The sequence below is a fragment of the Anas acuta genome, chromosome 3 (genome assembly GCF_963932015.1).
Source record: "Anas acuta chromosome 3, bAnaAcu1.1, whole genome shotgun sequence".
In the NCBI taxonomy this organism is placed as follows: domain Eukaryota; kingdom Metazoa; phylum Chordata; class Aves; order Anseriformes; family Anatidae; genus Anas; species Anas acuta.
Window position 1 is genome coordinate 111,807,067 of NC_088981.1, and position 15,228 is coordinate 111,822,294.

The 15,228-nt window shown below is 41.1% G+C and overlaps 1 protein-coding gene across 1 annotated transcript in view; it reads left to right on the top strand.

Annotated features, from left to right (window-relative positions):
* PTCHD4 (patched domain containing 4) overlaps nucleotides 1-15,228 on the top strand; it is a 97,869-nt gene that overhangs the window by 13,806 nt on the left and 68,835 nt on the right. The window contains 1 exon segment of the mRNA XM_068678778.1: nucleotides 11,928-12,408. Within this exon segment, the coding sequence (XP_068534879.1) occupies nucleotides 11,928-12,408 (481 nt within the window).

Genomic DNA, 15,228 nt, shown 5'->3' on the forward strand with positions numbered 1-15,228 from the left:
CTTGGTATCTTAAATTCACTCTTAACAATGGAACTACATTAACATATAAATCTAGGAACATGTATAACTCAACTTTAAGCATTTAATACAGGTATTTAAATGGGGATTTCAGAAATTATTGGTTTTAAGAGGATTAATACTCCCAAGAATGAGACCCTAAGATCAAAGAAATATCTAAGACCAAAATCAGCCTCTGGAGGAGCCCCATTTTTCTCATCCACCTCAGCAGGCAGCCAGGTGGTCCAGGCATTTCTAAACAGGCAGGCTCTGTTAGGCAGCGTGAGTCAGGGTTTCAGAGAATAAATTTTGACTTTTCATGTTTTGAGTCTTGTTCTGGTTGAAGAGACACATCCAAATCAGAAACTCTGCTTGAAGTTAATAGCAGCTGTGTACTCACACGAAAGGACAAATACTCAGCCGTGAAATACAGCCACCTTGAGGATGAAATTATTCAGGTGTTGCAGAGCTGACACCGCCACTGAACTACAAGCCTTGAGCTCAAGAATTAGAGAAACCCTGAGCCAGCTGGCAGCAAGGAGGGAATTATTTTTTATTACTTTTTTCTTTACCTTCTCATTGTGTTTTGCATAAACCTGGATTAGTTTTCCAGTTCAGTTTACCTCATTCCACAAAAATTGCTGCTCCTGAGCTTGACAGGGATGAGGTGCAGGCTCAGGAAGGAGAGGGAAGGGATGCTTCTTTTGGCAGCATCACCAGGTTATTCCATGAAATACAGCAACTAGAGACACTCCAGCAACTTTGGAGCATGGGCAGCTTCTCTAGTTGTGTGTTTGTACAGGACCTTGCACAGCAGGGTCTCGGGCCATGCTAGAACCTCATGATGACCAGAGACTACAGTCTGAAATGATCTCAGCATTCTCTGTACCTCTTGTGGTTCCTCTCTGGTCTCAGCAGCGCTAATGCTACATCAAAATGAATTGCTCCCAGCATGTGGAGCTTGATAACGGCAATTGTTACCAGCTCCTGCAATCTCTAGATGAAGGTTTCGGGCTGATGCAAAATGTTCAGGTTGTTGCACACTGTTGTTTAACACTTGTTTATCATTGCAAATGTGCTCTGTGCTGTTTGAGACAGCATAAGTACCGTCTCCCACAGGGTATGGTTGAAAAAATAAATAAATGTGGGGCCTGTAATGTCAGCAGTCTTCCCGTGGTAGACCTTTGCAGTGATGGGAGGCAATGAGAAGCCCAAAGTGGAGATGATAAGATGAACTTTTATAAACTTTTTGCTTATTTATTTATTTATTTGTTAGATTGGAATAAGAATTAAAGAATACATGTTAAATGATCACCAAATACCACCTTAAAGTTTATGGGCTACTATGAACAAAAATCTTATCAATAAGGTTATGCTTTACAGGGTGATCTCAAGACATATTTTGCAAATAGAAAACTATCTTCTTATATTCATGTGTGGGAGTGAAAAATCTCCTTGAATGTTTTGAATCCAAGTCAGCTATCCCTTATGCAGATCCAGAATCACACCAAAAGTTATATTTTATTGTATGAATACTGGTGTACTTAAATGCTTCATTTCCACTATCCCCTTCTAGACTCAGGACCAACTTTAGGAAATGAAAAAAATCAAAAACATCTGAAACTTGACATTTTTTTGGCTCTCTCCATCTACCAAATGGCCAAGCTCATTAAAAAACAGTGTGCACTGGAGAGGAGGAGGGGGTGCTTTAGAATAGAGAAATGGTTTCACAATGCCAAGTTTGAGATTTATTTATTTTTTAAGAGAGAGGGGAAAAAAAAAATAATAATTCTCTCGTAAGAAATAAGAAATTTTCAGCAAGAAGCATAAAGTGTTCTTAAGTGTAGCTGCTTTCTACAGTACCTTGTTATACCTCATGGAGTGCTGCATGAATGGAGCTCTTCTGAGCAAGACCTGGGGTGAGAACAAGCAGCACCCTGCATTCAAAGCCTGGGCTTAACTAAGCCTGCAAACTGCTTAGCTGGAAGTTAACCTCAAAACCACCCTAGTCCCAAAATCTTGCCACATCACGCTTGGCTCTGTGATTTCCAGCGTTTCTTTATTCCTTGCCTTTGATAAAACATTATCGCAGCCTTTCAGTACTTTGGCTGCTGGTCCCCAGAGAAACTGGGAAGAGCAGAGACAAGAGAAAATTAAAGAGATGTTTGCCAACATAAAACATAATTAAAAAAAAAAAAAAAAAAAAAAAAAAACGAGCACTCTTTTCTGTGTCATTATTGAAACTTCAGATTGTAAGAGCTTAAGTGACTCCTGTGGATCTGCTATACTCCTCATTTCTTATTCTCTGCTGTTTATTATTTAACATTTCTATCATATGAAGTAATAAAACAAAGGCAAGTCCAATTCCTTTTGCTTCTTGTCAGGTTCTCTTCCTCCTTCTTGTGTGTGTTGGACAAAACAATGTAGAGAAAACAATTAAAAGAGGTACACAGTAGGATGCACACAAAGCCAGAGGACTTACGAACCTGTCAGCAAAAACCTGTGACCCATTTTAGGGACAATTTTTGTCCCCTCAGGAACTCTTCAGTTTGGCTATGTGAGCGCATGGTAAAGTTTTACTGTTTTGTTCCTTTTTGCTTTTGTTGATATAAAAAGACAGAAAGAAAGCAGGAATGGAGGTTTTATTGATTTTTTTTTTTTTCTACTGTCATTTATTTTTATTTTTTTTATTTTAGAAATTAAGTTCTTGTTTTACCTATAACTGCATGGACATCATTTAAGATTAATCCAATAGAAAAAAAAATCTGGTGGAATATTGTTCTATTTACACCCATGTGAAGAAAGCCATGGCAGTCTTGAAATAATAAAATGCTCTTGGATGTCACTGGGGCAAGACAGCTTTAATTCATTAACCTTGCTTATACTTCTCTGCCAATTTAATTCAAATCCCTGCATCTGGGAGAAAGATTTCTTTGTTAAAAATTGGACAGGTGTGATCTTTCTCCCTCTTTCCAGCAGCTCATTTCAGTCTTTCTTTTGTTAAAGAGCAGGAAGGCCCACAATACCTATGGAACCCCCCAAAGCATTTTCTAGCTGTATTATGGAACCAACTACCTCAGTGGTGTGTCATGCCTTAGACATGAAAACTGGACTACATGGACCATTGGTCGGCACCAAAAAAAATATAATAAAAAAAAAATATTCATATGTATATATATTTATACTTCCTATAATTTTCCTGCCTTCCTTTGAACATTTTTTAGCATCGAGTTTGAGCTGTATATGAGATTGGAATTAATATGAACTGTTCTTTAATATAAAATATCCATGCTCTAGATTCCGAGAGCTTGCCAAATATGAAAGCTGGCAAATGTGTTCTTCCTTGACATGCCTGCATATGTAAGTGTGATGGGTTAATGGTCTATAGCTAAACACTTCTGTTTTGCACATCTCCCTTGAGCCAGTGCTCCCTCCTTAGAAATTCATTCCTACTTTTCTCCTTGGCACAAAGAAAATCCTTGGGGATGAACAATAGCTGTGCACAAGGCAAGGGAGAAAAGCTCAACTCTTCAAATTGGACCTGAATAGCTGAATTCATGGCTTAGCACCTGCCAGAAGCATAGAAGTGGTCCCAGTTTGCACAGCCGGAGGGCCACAATTTTACCATCCAATGCAGTACTCCTAAAGCCATGTGGCGTCTCATTTTGTAAGTCAGTCAAAAGGCAGGATTCGAAAATACGAAAAATATGAACTCTGTCCAGCTTGTTGATGTGAGGAAACATGGGGATCCTGGGGCAGAAAAACAGTCTGGGGGCAAATCGCTGCACCTTAATATGAAGTTCCTGGTTTGTTGCCCTCCATCCCACTGCTATCAATCTGGGCTGAAAATAGGGCAGGTGGAGGAATATGTCCCTGCTCAAAATTTTCCAGTAATCAGGCCATGGCTCCTGTACACAGTAAAGGTAAAACACTCATCTGCAGTCACAGTCCCGGCTGCTTTCCAGACCAGAGACAGTGCTGGAGTTATTCATGCCACCTCATCCCTCTCCCACACTGCACACCCTTTGCATGTCGACTTGTTCCAGAACAGTGGTGAGACCCCCAGAAATGGAGATGGGGCTTGAAACACCCCTCACAGGTCCACACGTAAGTCTAGAGTGGCATGGTACAGCTGCACGGAGCTTGCAAACTCCCATTGCTTGGGAGCAGGCATGGTGTGAAGCACAACCTGGGGGAACAGCATGGAGCTGGGACAGGGGAGGGTCAGGCTGGGTGTTAGGGAAAAGTTCTGCACCCAGAGGGTGGTCAGGCACTGGGACAGGCTTTCCAGGGTAGTGGTCACAGCACCAAGCTGCCAAGAAAGATTTGGACAACGTTCTCAGACATAGGACCTGATTTTGGGTGGTGCTGTGCAGAGCCAGGAGTTGGACTCTGTGACCCTTGTGATTCCCTTCCAACAAAGGATATTTTATGATTCTATAATTTTGGGGGTGGAAGTACTTTAAACTTTTTCTTCTGTGGTGTTGAGCTTAGGGTAGCTGAAGCTGTCTGGAAGCACTCTGCTCTCTGCTTAGCAGCCCGGGGAGGTGGGAAAGATCGTGGAGATGCAGGGAGGTGACAGTCCACAGTGCTGCTCTCAGGCAGGGCTGCACTGAGCAGCTGCTAGTGGCAAAGCATGGTTAGGCTGCGAGCAGGATGCAACTGCTGCCTTCACTACCTCTCACACTGTATTTTCTCCTTCCCAGCTCCCTATTTTTCAGGCTCTTTAAGGAACCCTGCTCCATAGCCCCACTTTTATTTTGCATTTGCTACAAAATCTACTTCTTTAGTACCTTTGTCCACTTTCTTTCTATGTACCCTACAATGCACACTCCTCATTCCGTCAGATTGCCCATAGCCATCCCTCTGACACGAATCTATTCATGGGTGGGCTGGGGCAACTACTGGTCTGCGTTGATTATTTTTTCTGTCATCTTTCATCTTGGGGTATTTAGGAGCTGGGGTACTGGGATGCAGCCTGACTCTGCTCTGTGCTAACACGGAAGCTCCACTCACAGGAAAAAGCTGTGAAAAGCAGAGTGCTGAGCTCAAGGTGACTGCTTTCAAGGCTTTCCATCCTGGACAGGACAGAGCACAAGCTCAGAGGACAATAGAGCAGTGGGGAGGGAGCTGTGGCTCTGTGCCTGCTGGAAACAAGAGGACGGCAGTATTTTAAGACTGACTTGCTAGATTTACACACCCAGGCTTAGGCACAATTTGAGAGGTCCTGCCGACACCACTTCCCTGGGGAAGGCAAACCAGTGTCACTGACAGCCAGTTGTGCTGAGCCAGCCACTGCAGGGCTCTTCCTCTCCTGTTGAGTAAACCACGTCACCAGTCTCCAGCCTGGGCACCCAAAGCCAGCTGTGCCCTTTATCCATCTTACATTCATCCCACAGGGCTATGGTGCACCCACCTCCCGCTGCCTGCACCATCAGTACAAAGCTATTTCACTGCTGTGCCTGAAATCCTGCTGCTGGTGGAGAGAGTATTAAAGGGCAGATAGATCAGCTGTGCCCCAGAATTACTTCGCAGTGTTTGCAGTCCTTTCTGTGCTGCCTGTAACCCCTATCCTCCAGCAATTCCCTTCCACACACCAGGGGGGTGTGTAGTCTCAGCCAACATGGGTACTACCCAGCAGCTTCAAGGACACCACTGTGTGCAGGTTAGGCCAAGCAGTGGCAAAGCTGTTCCAGGATTGAGCTGAGCAATAAATCCATCCCTCTTTTCCCGGAGGAACTGGCCTGGGCTCTGAGATGGACAAAGCAAGAGTTTGACCTTGATAGTGAAGGAGTCAGTTTAGCAAGGAAGAGCTTGAAGATAGGACAAAGAATACAAGGACTTGAAAAGCACATGAAGGTGAGAAACAGCCTAGGAGGGAAGGTTTGGTGCAGAGTGAGTTGGTCGCTGAGATTACTCATCTTGTATGTACATGGATGTACATGTATGTACAGGATGTACATGGGAAGCAGAAAGAGAAGGGACACCCTTTTCAGGTTTTCCTCCAGCCTCCCCCTTTCAAAAGGTTTCACTTGACAGAGCTGACTAGTTTAAAAACCCAGTGATGATACTAGAGGAACAAAGTGGGGAAGACTACTCAGAAATGCTGTATGTCTAGCACCTGGAATATTGAAACTCTTCTGCAGAGAAGAGATCTCTGATAGGAATCACACTTTGCTATTCCACCCTTATGAATTCCTCCACAATTTGATTTACTTGGAAGAAGTGGATCTAGGCTACGAATGATTTACATTCTCTGTTATTAATCCTAGGATACATAAATCTCTTGAAATATTTTTCTTCTGTTTTTGTCTCTTTTCAAATTATCTGAATGAAAACTAGAAAACCCAAAACAGTAAGAGAAAGTATCATGAACCCACACTCATCAGAAAGAAATGCAGACATTTCTGGTTGTCTTTTGGGAGTTCTGGGTACCCATGTCCTGCACTTAAATATCACTCTAGATGTCCTTAATATCCCTAGTAGGGTGTTCAAGCTCTGTATGTTTATTAACCTGTGGGACATGCCAGTGAAGGGGTTAACAAAAGCCAGGGATGTCAACACTGGCAGCTATCCAATTCTTCTAGCTTTGTTCTTCCATCCTTCGCTGGGTGTGGGTTAATCTCTCCTGACTTCTTAGCCTGATAAAATTTAGGATCAAGTCCAAGTACTCTTGTGGCTGTGTTGTAAACGGAGAGAGACCTGCATAGGGCAAGTCTGTTCTCAGCTCATACCTTATGATGGGGCAGATCATCCTCTGGATGTGCCTGCCTCTTCCTGATGCTTATAAAATTTGTTTAGTTGAGTAGCCGGTGAGCTGAACATCACCATTGCCAAATAGCTGGAAATAACTTAATTGTTCTTTATTGCAGCAGAGACCTAGGGTACTATTTCCTAGACAGCTTCTTATGACCATTTTCATACATTTTATTTTTTGTTGAGCAAACATGGCTATTGATGCATTCCTGTTCCCAGTCAGCTGAGGTGCAAATTTACCTTGAATGTGTTGCCCTTGGGGATCACTTGTTCTGAACTGTTTACCCATAGCTGAGCAGTTCAGAAGAGTTGTAGATTTTCCTGAAGCATACAGGGACAAGCGCAGCAAGCAGACTGGTGTGTGTGCAAGAGCACCAACACAGCAGTGAGGGCAGGTAAACTGCTCTACTGACATAGATCAGCATTACATGTGACTGTTTCAAAGGGATGCTTCAGGAATGATTGGTAATTGGTGGCTTTGCAATTGGGATCAACTGGTATAAAATCTTCATGGATATATTAGGGGCAGAGACAGAGAAATCTATCTGGTGAGGGAGAACTCCCTCCAAAGGTTTACATTAAGTCTAGAAGGAGGCAAGAGCAACCCAATATGTTAAACCTTAACTAATGTTAAGGTAATAAGGAAGTATGCTTTTTTGTTTTGTTTCTACCCTGAAAACCTTTTGTGAACTAAAGCAACAAAATTCATCCTAATTTATGTGGATTTTAGTGTAATACTATCTATGACCTGCATTTGGTAGAATAGGGAAGTCCTTATCAAGGCAAGAAACAGCTGCATTGATCTCATTAAGATGTTTATCACAGAATATATTTCAACAGACATCCCTGTTTGCCCTCTGCTGAACATTTTTTAGCTTTTAAGATAAAACAGAGTTTAACTAGGAGTTCATGCATTGCATGTGCATTGCTATAGAAACATGGAACCATTTTTGTTGAAAAAGGCCTTTAAGATCATCAAGTCCAACCATCAACCCAACACAACCGAGTCCACCTATAAACCATGTCCCTTAGTACCATGTCCACTATAATGTAGATTGATAATTTTATATCACTCCAGTTGATAAGAGCTATCAGTTAAATAAAAATAAAAATAAAGAGAAATTGGATGACAAAGACCCTGCAAAGATGCTTAGAATGGGAGTGGTATAGCAAGCAGTAGGGTGCAAAAAGAGCAAGTTGGGGATAAAGGTCCCAGCGTAATTTAATAGTAGGGGAGCATTTCAGGTATCTCTTTGGGCTAAATGCACAGAGGATCTATGACTACATTAGCACCAGTAAAAGATGTTTAGCTCAGTAGTAGCAGCTGGTTTCAGCCTATGATGTTCTGTCGGATGGCTTTGGGGTATCTAGGAAAAGAGAGAAGTGAGCAAAAAACAATACAACTGTCTCCACTGAAGCAAAGATTTTTTACTTGGCCTCTGTTAAAAATCAAATATCACATTACCCAACAAGTCATTTATATTTCATACTATTTTTAAACATGATCAGTTCTGAAAAGAATTGTCTGCCATCAGAATGGACAATGGGCCTTTTTGTGCCCTAGTAGAACAGAGACCATGAAGCTTTGATTAGGCTAGACAGTAAGAAAGAAAAAAAGAAAGAAGAAAGGAAAAAGAAAGAAAAAGAAAGAGAGAGAAAGAAAGAGAAAGAAAACACAAAGTTACAGTCTGGGAATCTGAAATTCAGGCAAAAGAAAGTTATCATCTTATGTGCCTTGGAGAAACATGGGTGTTAAAGGCTGTACAACCAATAAGTATTGTTAATACTCTATTTTGGGTGTCTGCTTTCCTTTGTACAAGATCAGAGAGGAGCAACATCTGCAGGTAAATCACAGAAGGAACCTGTAGTCTGAAACAAAAAACTATTATTATGAAATTTTAAAACCAGCATCATATCAACATATACCATGAAGAAAGTGCCAAATAATGAAAAAAGGGATATGTATATTTAATTTGTTTTTCCATTGAGGAACTAGGCCAAATTAGAGATCCTGTTCAATAGCCCTTTGGTCTTCAGGCCTCATCTATAGAAGTCACTTTGACCTCATTTTGTTTCCCAAGCCTTAGGCTCAGTCCACAAGCTTAGCAATTCATGTCTCCTTCAAAGTGGTCCCAGAGGACAACTAAGACCTTGGGCTGCTGAATAACTCTCCTGAAGTGCTTACAAGTCACGGAGGGCTAGTTAGGTCCCTGGATTGGAAGCCACTAGGAAATGCTAAAGGTTAAGGTGGCTATCCTTGGTCTCTGTTTTTCTACACTTCAGTCTACATCCATAAAATGGGATGAATGGCAATAATTTTTCACACCTTTCTTTCTTGCTGAGGTTGTAACCATTGATGTGTTAGCCCTGCCTAGGACCTTTCTCTCTCTTGGAGCATTTGAGCTGTATTATAACAGTTCCCCATTTTCCCAAATGCCATAGTGGCAGATTTATATTTACATGCTATAAAAACATCAAAGGCAAAACACCTGCATAGCTAGAAAGTCTTTGGTAGGAAGGGGACGAACAAAACGACCTCAAAGAAATTCACCATCTGTGATTTCCTTGATTCCCTCTGAAAGCTCTCTCTCTATTTTGCTGACATACGAGCTGGGTGCTCTATTGTACATCAGTGTAACAAATAGCCGTTATCTTCCGTTTCATGGGAGATACGGCAGAACATGATTTATTTGTGCCTGCTCTGCTGCCTCTTTTGAAATGTTGCCGTCGTTCGGTGCACTTTTCACAGAGGGGAAGGCAGATGGTCATCGCAAAGTTTCCCGTAACCTTGTGGTGCATGCTGCATAGTGAATCAATGAAATCTGAATTACAGTCCATTGTCTGAAATGGGAGCTGTGCTGCTAAGTATCCTGCAGTGACTGAAAATGTTTGAATGTCAATACTGCATATATGCTGAGGAAATATGACATTTCTTCCCAAAATTTCAAAGCGGTGCCAAAGGGGATTTTTAACTGCAGAGTTGCATCTGATGTGAGCAGGGACTGCATTGCTCAAGATTTAATTATCAGCTTGGAAACATTCCTTTTGTGAGTGTATGAGTGTTAGATATGACCCTTCTTAAAAAAAAAAAAAAAAAAAAAATAGAAATAGTAGAAATACTGAATCAAAATGGGTTTCTAGCATGAAATGCCAGGGAGAAAGATTTTTGGAGTCCAAACAGCACCCGCTGCCCCTCTGTGCTAGCTGCTTCTGCTTATATGACATTTGTAATGAGTCTTCAGGTGATTTCAGAAGCTGGCATTAGACTGCAAATCACCTTTTGTGTCAGCTAGTGCCAGGATACTTCGCCAGAAGCCATTATTTCAATGGGAAATAACAACTGGGAATAGGGAAAAAATGAACTTCTGAAAAGCACTTTGTCACATTCCCTGGGCAAATGCTAGAAACAGTATGAGCTCTTGCCATGAAAGCAAGCGTAGTGAGAAATTTCTCAGTGGGAGGATTGCCTCCTTTGCATACCAAGAGACAAGACAAGGTGAGTATATAAAATATTTTAAGCACTATCTCTCAATTTCTGATATTTATTAATTGTATGAGCAGATGTCCCAGAAGACATCTATGTTTCATAAAGCCTGGTATCTTGCTTCATTCATATTTCCTTAGGATGGGAATCATGAGGAACATCAGGAGTAACCTCCTGCACAGGTCTGGCAAATTCAGGTAGCAACCTTAGTGCAGCACAGGTATTTCTAGAAATAGTTAATGTTTGGCATAATAGATGATAAAAACACCTTCCCAAATGCTTCTGGCTTTTTTTTCAGATGATGGCTCCATGTGTGTGTAGGGCAGAGCATCTCCCAGATTTAAGCTGTCAGTCAGCTTGTTCCTATAGCACATCTAGGCAAAGAGTATTATCTCATGTGACCTCACTGCTGCAAGATGTTTTATATATTAAATGGCTTGAGAATTTTATGTTTTCATTAAATACAAAAGGAAAGAAATCTGAGAACTTTTAATCCCATTTACAGAAAAAAAAAAAAAAAAGTGAAATGTTGTTATTTGGTGTTCTGCAGACATTTAATCCCTCATTTTAGAGTTATTTTTTTCAAAGAGATTACTTGTGCTAGGGCATTTTTATCCAATCTACTGAGTCTTCTTCCTTACTTTGCAACAGGGGCTTGATCTTCTAAATCCACACAAGCTCACCCTGATGTGAAAGGGGCAGATCACAGTTATTCTAGAGAACTAGCATAACCCGTGGCTTAAAAGTTTTATTAATTGTTCCTAAAAAAAAAATAAAAATAAATAAAAATATTAAAAAAGCAAAAAGACAAAAAAAAAAAAAAAGCAAGCAAACAACCAACAACAACCATCTAATTGTGAGCAGATAACTCTACTAAAAATAAGAAAGAAAAAAAGGGAGGGGATGGGGGGGAAAGGGGAGACAGGGGAAGCAGCGGATTCAGAGTGTACCTGGTGTCTCCTTCACTTGTTTTTGTGGACTCTCTATGTTCTAGCATATACTGAAATAAGAGATACCAGATAAGGTTTATGTTCATGAAATATACATATATAATCGTAGCTAAATCAAGGGCTAAGGTATATTCTTATTTCTGTTCCATCAAATCCATGAAATCTCAAATAAGCAATTGAAAGAGTCTGATTTTATTTATATTGTTCTAGAACACGAGTAGCTATTAAACTTTGCAGATCTATCTACATTAAGGTACTCTTTGTACTTAGGACCCAGAACCCCATTTTTCTATACATTTCCAACTCTTTAAAACCATTTTCTGAGTGTCAGAAAATTGCAAATCTTCCAGCTTCCAACTTTTCATACTGCAGTAATTGGAATTTTGTTGTTGTCTGTCAAGTTAAAATGTGGAAAAGGGCTCTTCTCCCCTGGCATGAGGAGCTTGCATGCAACATTTCTGTCCCTGAACATTTGGGACTGCAGTATCTGGGCAGTCCCTGAGCTGCGACACAGAATTGCAAATAAGTCTATAATGAATAAGGAACAGAGAGAAGTGTGGCATGGACCAGGGATGTGACCCAAAGCCCACTGAAGTGAACGTCACGACTTCTATTGACTGCAGTGGCCTTTGAGTCAAGCTCTCAGCCTGTCTGTGAAAGAAGCGCAGATTCAATCAGTATCGCTGTGACACATCTTACACAGGATAACCACATGCTCATCTTTTTACTTTCCCTCCCAGGATGGAAGGAGCAGTTTTATTGGCCACCAGCTCGGAGGGGTCATGGAAGTGCCCAACAGCAAGGACCAGAGAGTCAAATCAGCCAGAGCCATCCAAATCACTTACTACCTCCAAACGTATGGCTCTGTCACCCAGGACCTCATTGGGGAGAAGTGGGAGAGTGAATTCTGTAAACTGATGCACAAGATGCAGCTGGATCACCAAGATCTGCAGCTCTACTCACTAGCGTCCTTCAGCCTCTGGAAGGACTTCCACCAGACCAGTCTCTTGGCCAGGGGCAAGATTTTGGTGAGCCTGATGCTGATCCTCCTGACTGCTACCCTCTCGAGCTCCATGAAGGACTGCCTGCGTAGCAAACCTTTCCTGGGACTCTTGGGAGTACTCACTATCTGTATTTCCAGTGTCACTGCGGCAGGGATATTTTTCATTACTGATGGAAAATATAATTCTACTCTGTTGGGAATCCCTTTCTTCGCTATGGGTAATTATTTATCTTCATAATAATAGGATTAACAGAGCTTAATGACAGGATTGTAAATTACATCCTGGGTTATAAAGTGCAGATTTTACCTTGAGTGAAAGTCTAAGTTGTTTTCATCTTGTTAAATTGATTTGTGCCTTGCCAAAAAAAAAAGGAAAAGGAAAACAAAACAAAGCAGTAGCAACAATAAAGAGTGAATGACGTTGCTGGAATCTTGGCCAATATGAGAGGGGGGCAGTTTTATTGATTTCTGTTACAAAACAAAGGAGAAATTGTTATTGAAAACTAGTCAGCTCAGCACAGAAAATGGATATGTGTTGACCTGACTTGGATGGGAGGCCAGCCAAAAGAGTGAGTTAAAAAAGGAGGACAACGTAGAAGGAAAGATTTTAGCGGCCTTCCTAAGGAGGGCTTCTCTTCCAGCTCTGTCTGAGGGGCAGAGGGGAATGGGTTGGTGTAAGAATAAGATTGATGGACTTTATCGCAGAGAGGAGATTACAGCTGTGGTGTTTGCCAGGCTGTAAGCAAAGGGGCTGTCAGTATCTGTAGTGCATAATCCCTCAGTTTGTGAAGTCCAAGATCAGCTGCAGAGATTTCCTTTGTGTTGTACCCTGGCAGGGGAAGGTGCAGCCAACGAATGGACATAAAAACAGTTCTTCTAGCTGAATTGTTTTCATTATTTCCACACTCATTCTGTTCCAGCACATTTAGCTCTTCTGTGTATTTAATTATTTTGTTTGGAAGGTATGCTGGAAAGGAAGAGGGAAACATGTCCAAAATGGCATGCTGAGGCAGTGGTGTTTGGTGCCATCACATTTATGTCTGTCAGAGGTTTGCCATATCACTAGTGTGAACCTCACTTATGACTCTATGCATAGTCTCAACAGAGGCAGCCCAGACCCCCATGCTCACTTTTTGAGGTCAGAAAACCTCATCTGTGGACGTATCTCTGCATCTTTACAGTTCATTTCTTAAACTTCATGTTTGTAGTACTCAAGTTTAGCCCTCTGGTACAGTAAGAGATAACTAAGTATGCAAAGGCACAAGGTAGAGTTAAGATTTGGAGCAGGTCTTATATTTTTCTTTAAAAACTCACACCATCAAAAAAACAAGTTTTACTTGATCTTTCTCTCAAGAAAATTCCCACAGGCATATGCATCTTCCAGCTCGCATCTTCCAGCTCTCTGCGTTCTATTTCATCTGTCCCCTGCCCATGCATCCATGTCCCTAACCAAGGAGGCAGGCTGCTTCCTTCTTGGTCTTGCACCCATCAACAGCATCTGGCCAGGGTAGGAAGGAGTGGATTGGAGTGAATGGTCGAGAATCCAGCTGCAAAAGGGAAAAGTGACGTTAAAAAAAAAAAACAAAAAAACAAAAAAAAAAAAAAAAACATGGATTTGCAAAATTCGTTCAGCTTCATTAATGCAGATAAACAAAGCCATCCCAAAGCCTCTAATTCAATCATCAGCACTGTTAAATCCCAACAATGGCCCCAGAAAGTTTGATCTGTGCCAATTTTCACTCTTCTATGCATATCCTAGGCATGTTTTGGTGGCTTGCTGAAATGGCGTGGTTTGGACACAGCATTTATTTTTGGGAAAAATAAAATTTAGCTGTATGGTCCAGGGTTGGATCATTCCTATTAGCTCCAGGACAAGAGAAGAGGACCTGAAACTGCTTTGTTTGAGGGATCTGTGTAACAGGATGGAGAAAAGATGGACAGTATCAAAAGGAAGACTCATGCTTGTTTTCAGATTATGGCAACCTTTTTTATTGGGTGTCAGGAGGTGTGTGTCAACTAAAAGGCACTGCCTTGCTTTGTGCAGCAAGCTGAAGTGAGGGCCAAATGTATATGTATATGTATATGTATATGTATATGTATATGTATATGTATATGTATATGTATATGTATACGTATACGTATACGTATACGTATACGTATACGTATACATGTATGTATATGTATACAACCTAAAGTGGTGAAAAGCAACTTCCATTAATTGTTTCTTTCTCTGCTGGCATCCCTTTTCAGACAGCTGTAGAGATCAGGGCACATGCTCTTTGCTTGATGGATCCCTGAGTTTTCACACCCAAGGAACAGCAAACACTATTTGTAGAAATGCATCTTCAGGCTGACCTGAAAAACATTAGCATCCATACATCCCAATTGTAATAACAGTAGCATTGTGCTTAATTCATACATATCCTGCAGCCCCAGTATTAGACAAGGGTAGGAGTTTCTGAAAGCAGGGTGGCTCAGTTTCCCATTTAGGATGGTGGAAATTCAAGAGTTCTACTGTCTAAGGAATAGTAAGATTTATAACTTTCTGTTGTGCTTTGCAGTGTCACTTTTGTCACAGCCACTGCCAAGAGCAAAAGAACAACAACAACAACAACAACAAAAAATTTTAAAAAAAATTAAAAAGCAACAACTAAACTCTCCAAGGATTGCTTCTGTAACATTATATCAAATAAACTTCATGTTGAAAAATAATACACTTAAGTAACCTTTTACAAAAATTTCATTCAGGAATCCCAAACTGAATTGGAAATATATAGGGAAGAGATGTTACCAACAGCTTTTGGAAAATATTTGGGAACAGTTTTATGATTTGATCAACTAAGAGATGGGAAGCATGACTTTACAAAGGCATACAGGGTTACTCCTGCAAAGAGCCCGATACCTTTAGTGCCATGAATGATGGTGCCAGCTAATGACATCTTGCACTGCCCATGATATGCCCAGGGCCTCATGGAAATGGGATCTTCACAGGGCAGAGATTTCTATAGAACCTTGTTTACTGTGAAGTGATCTAATCA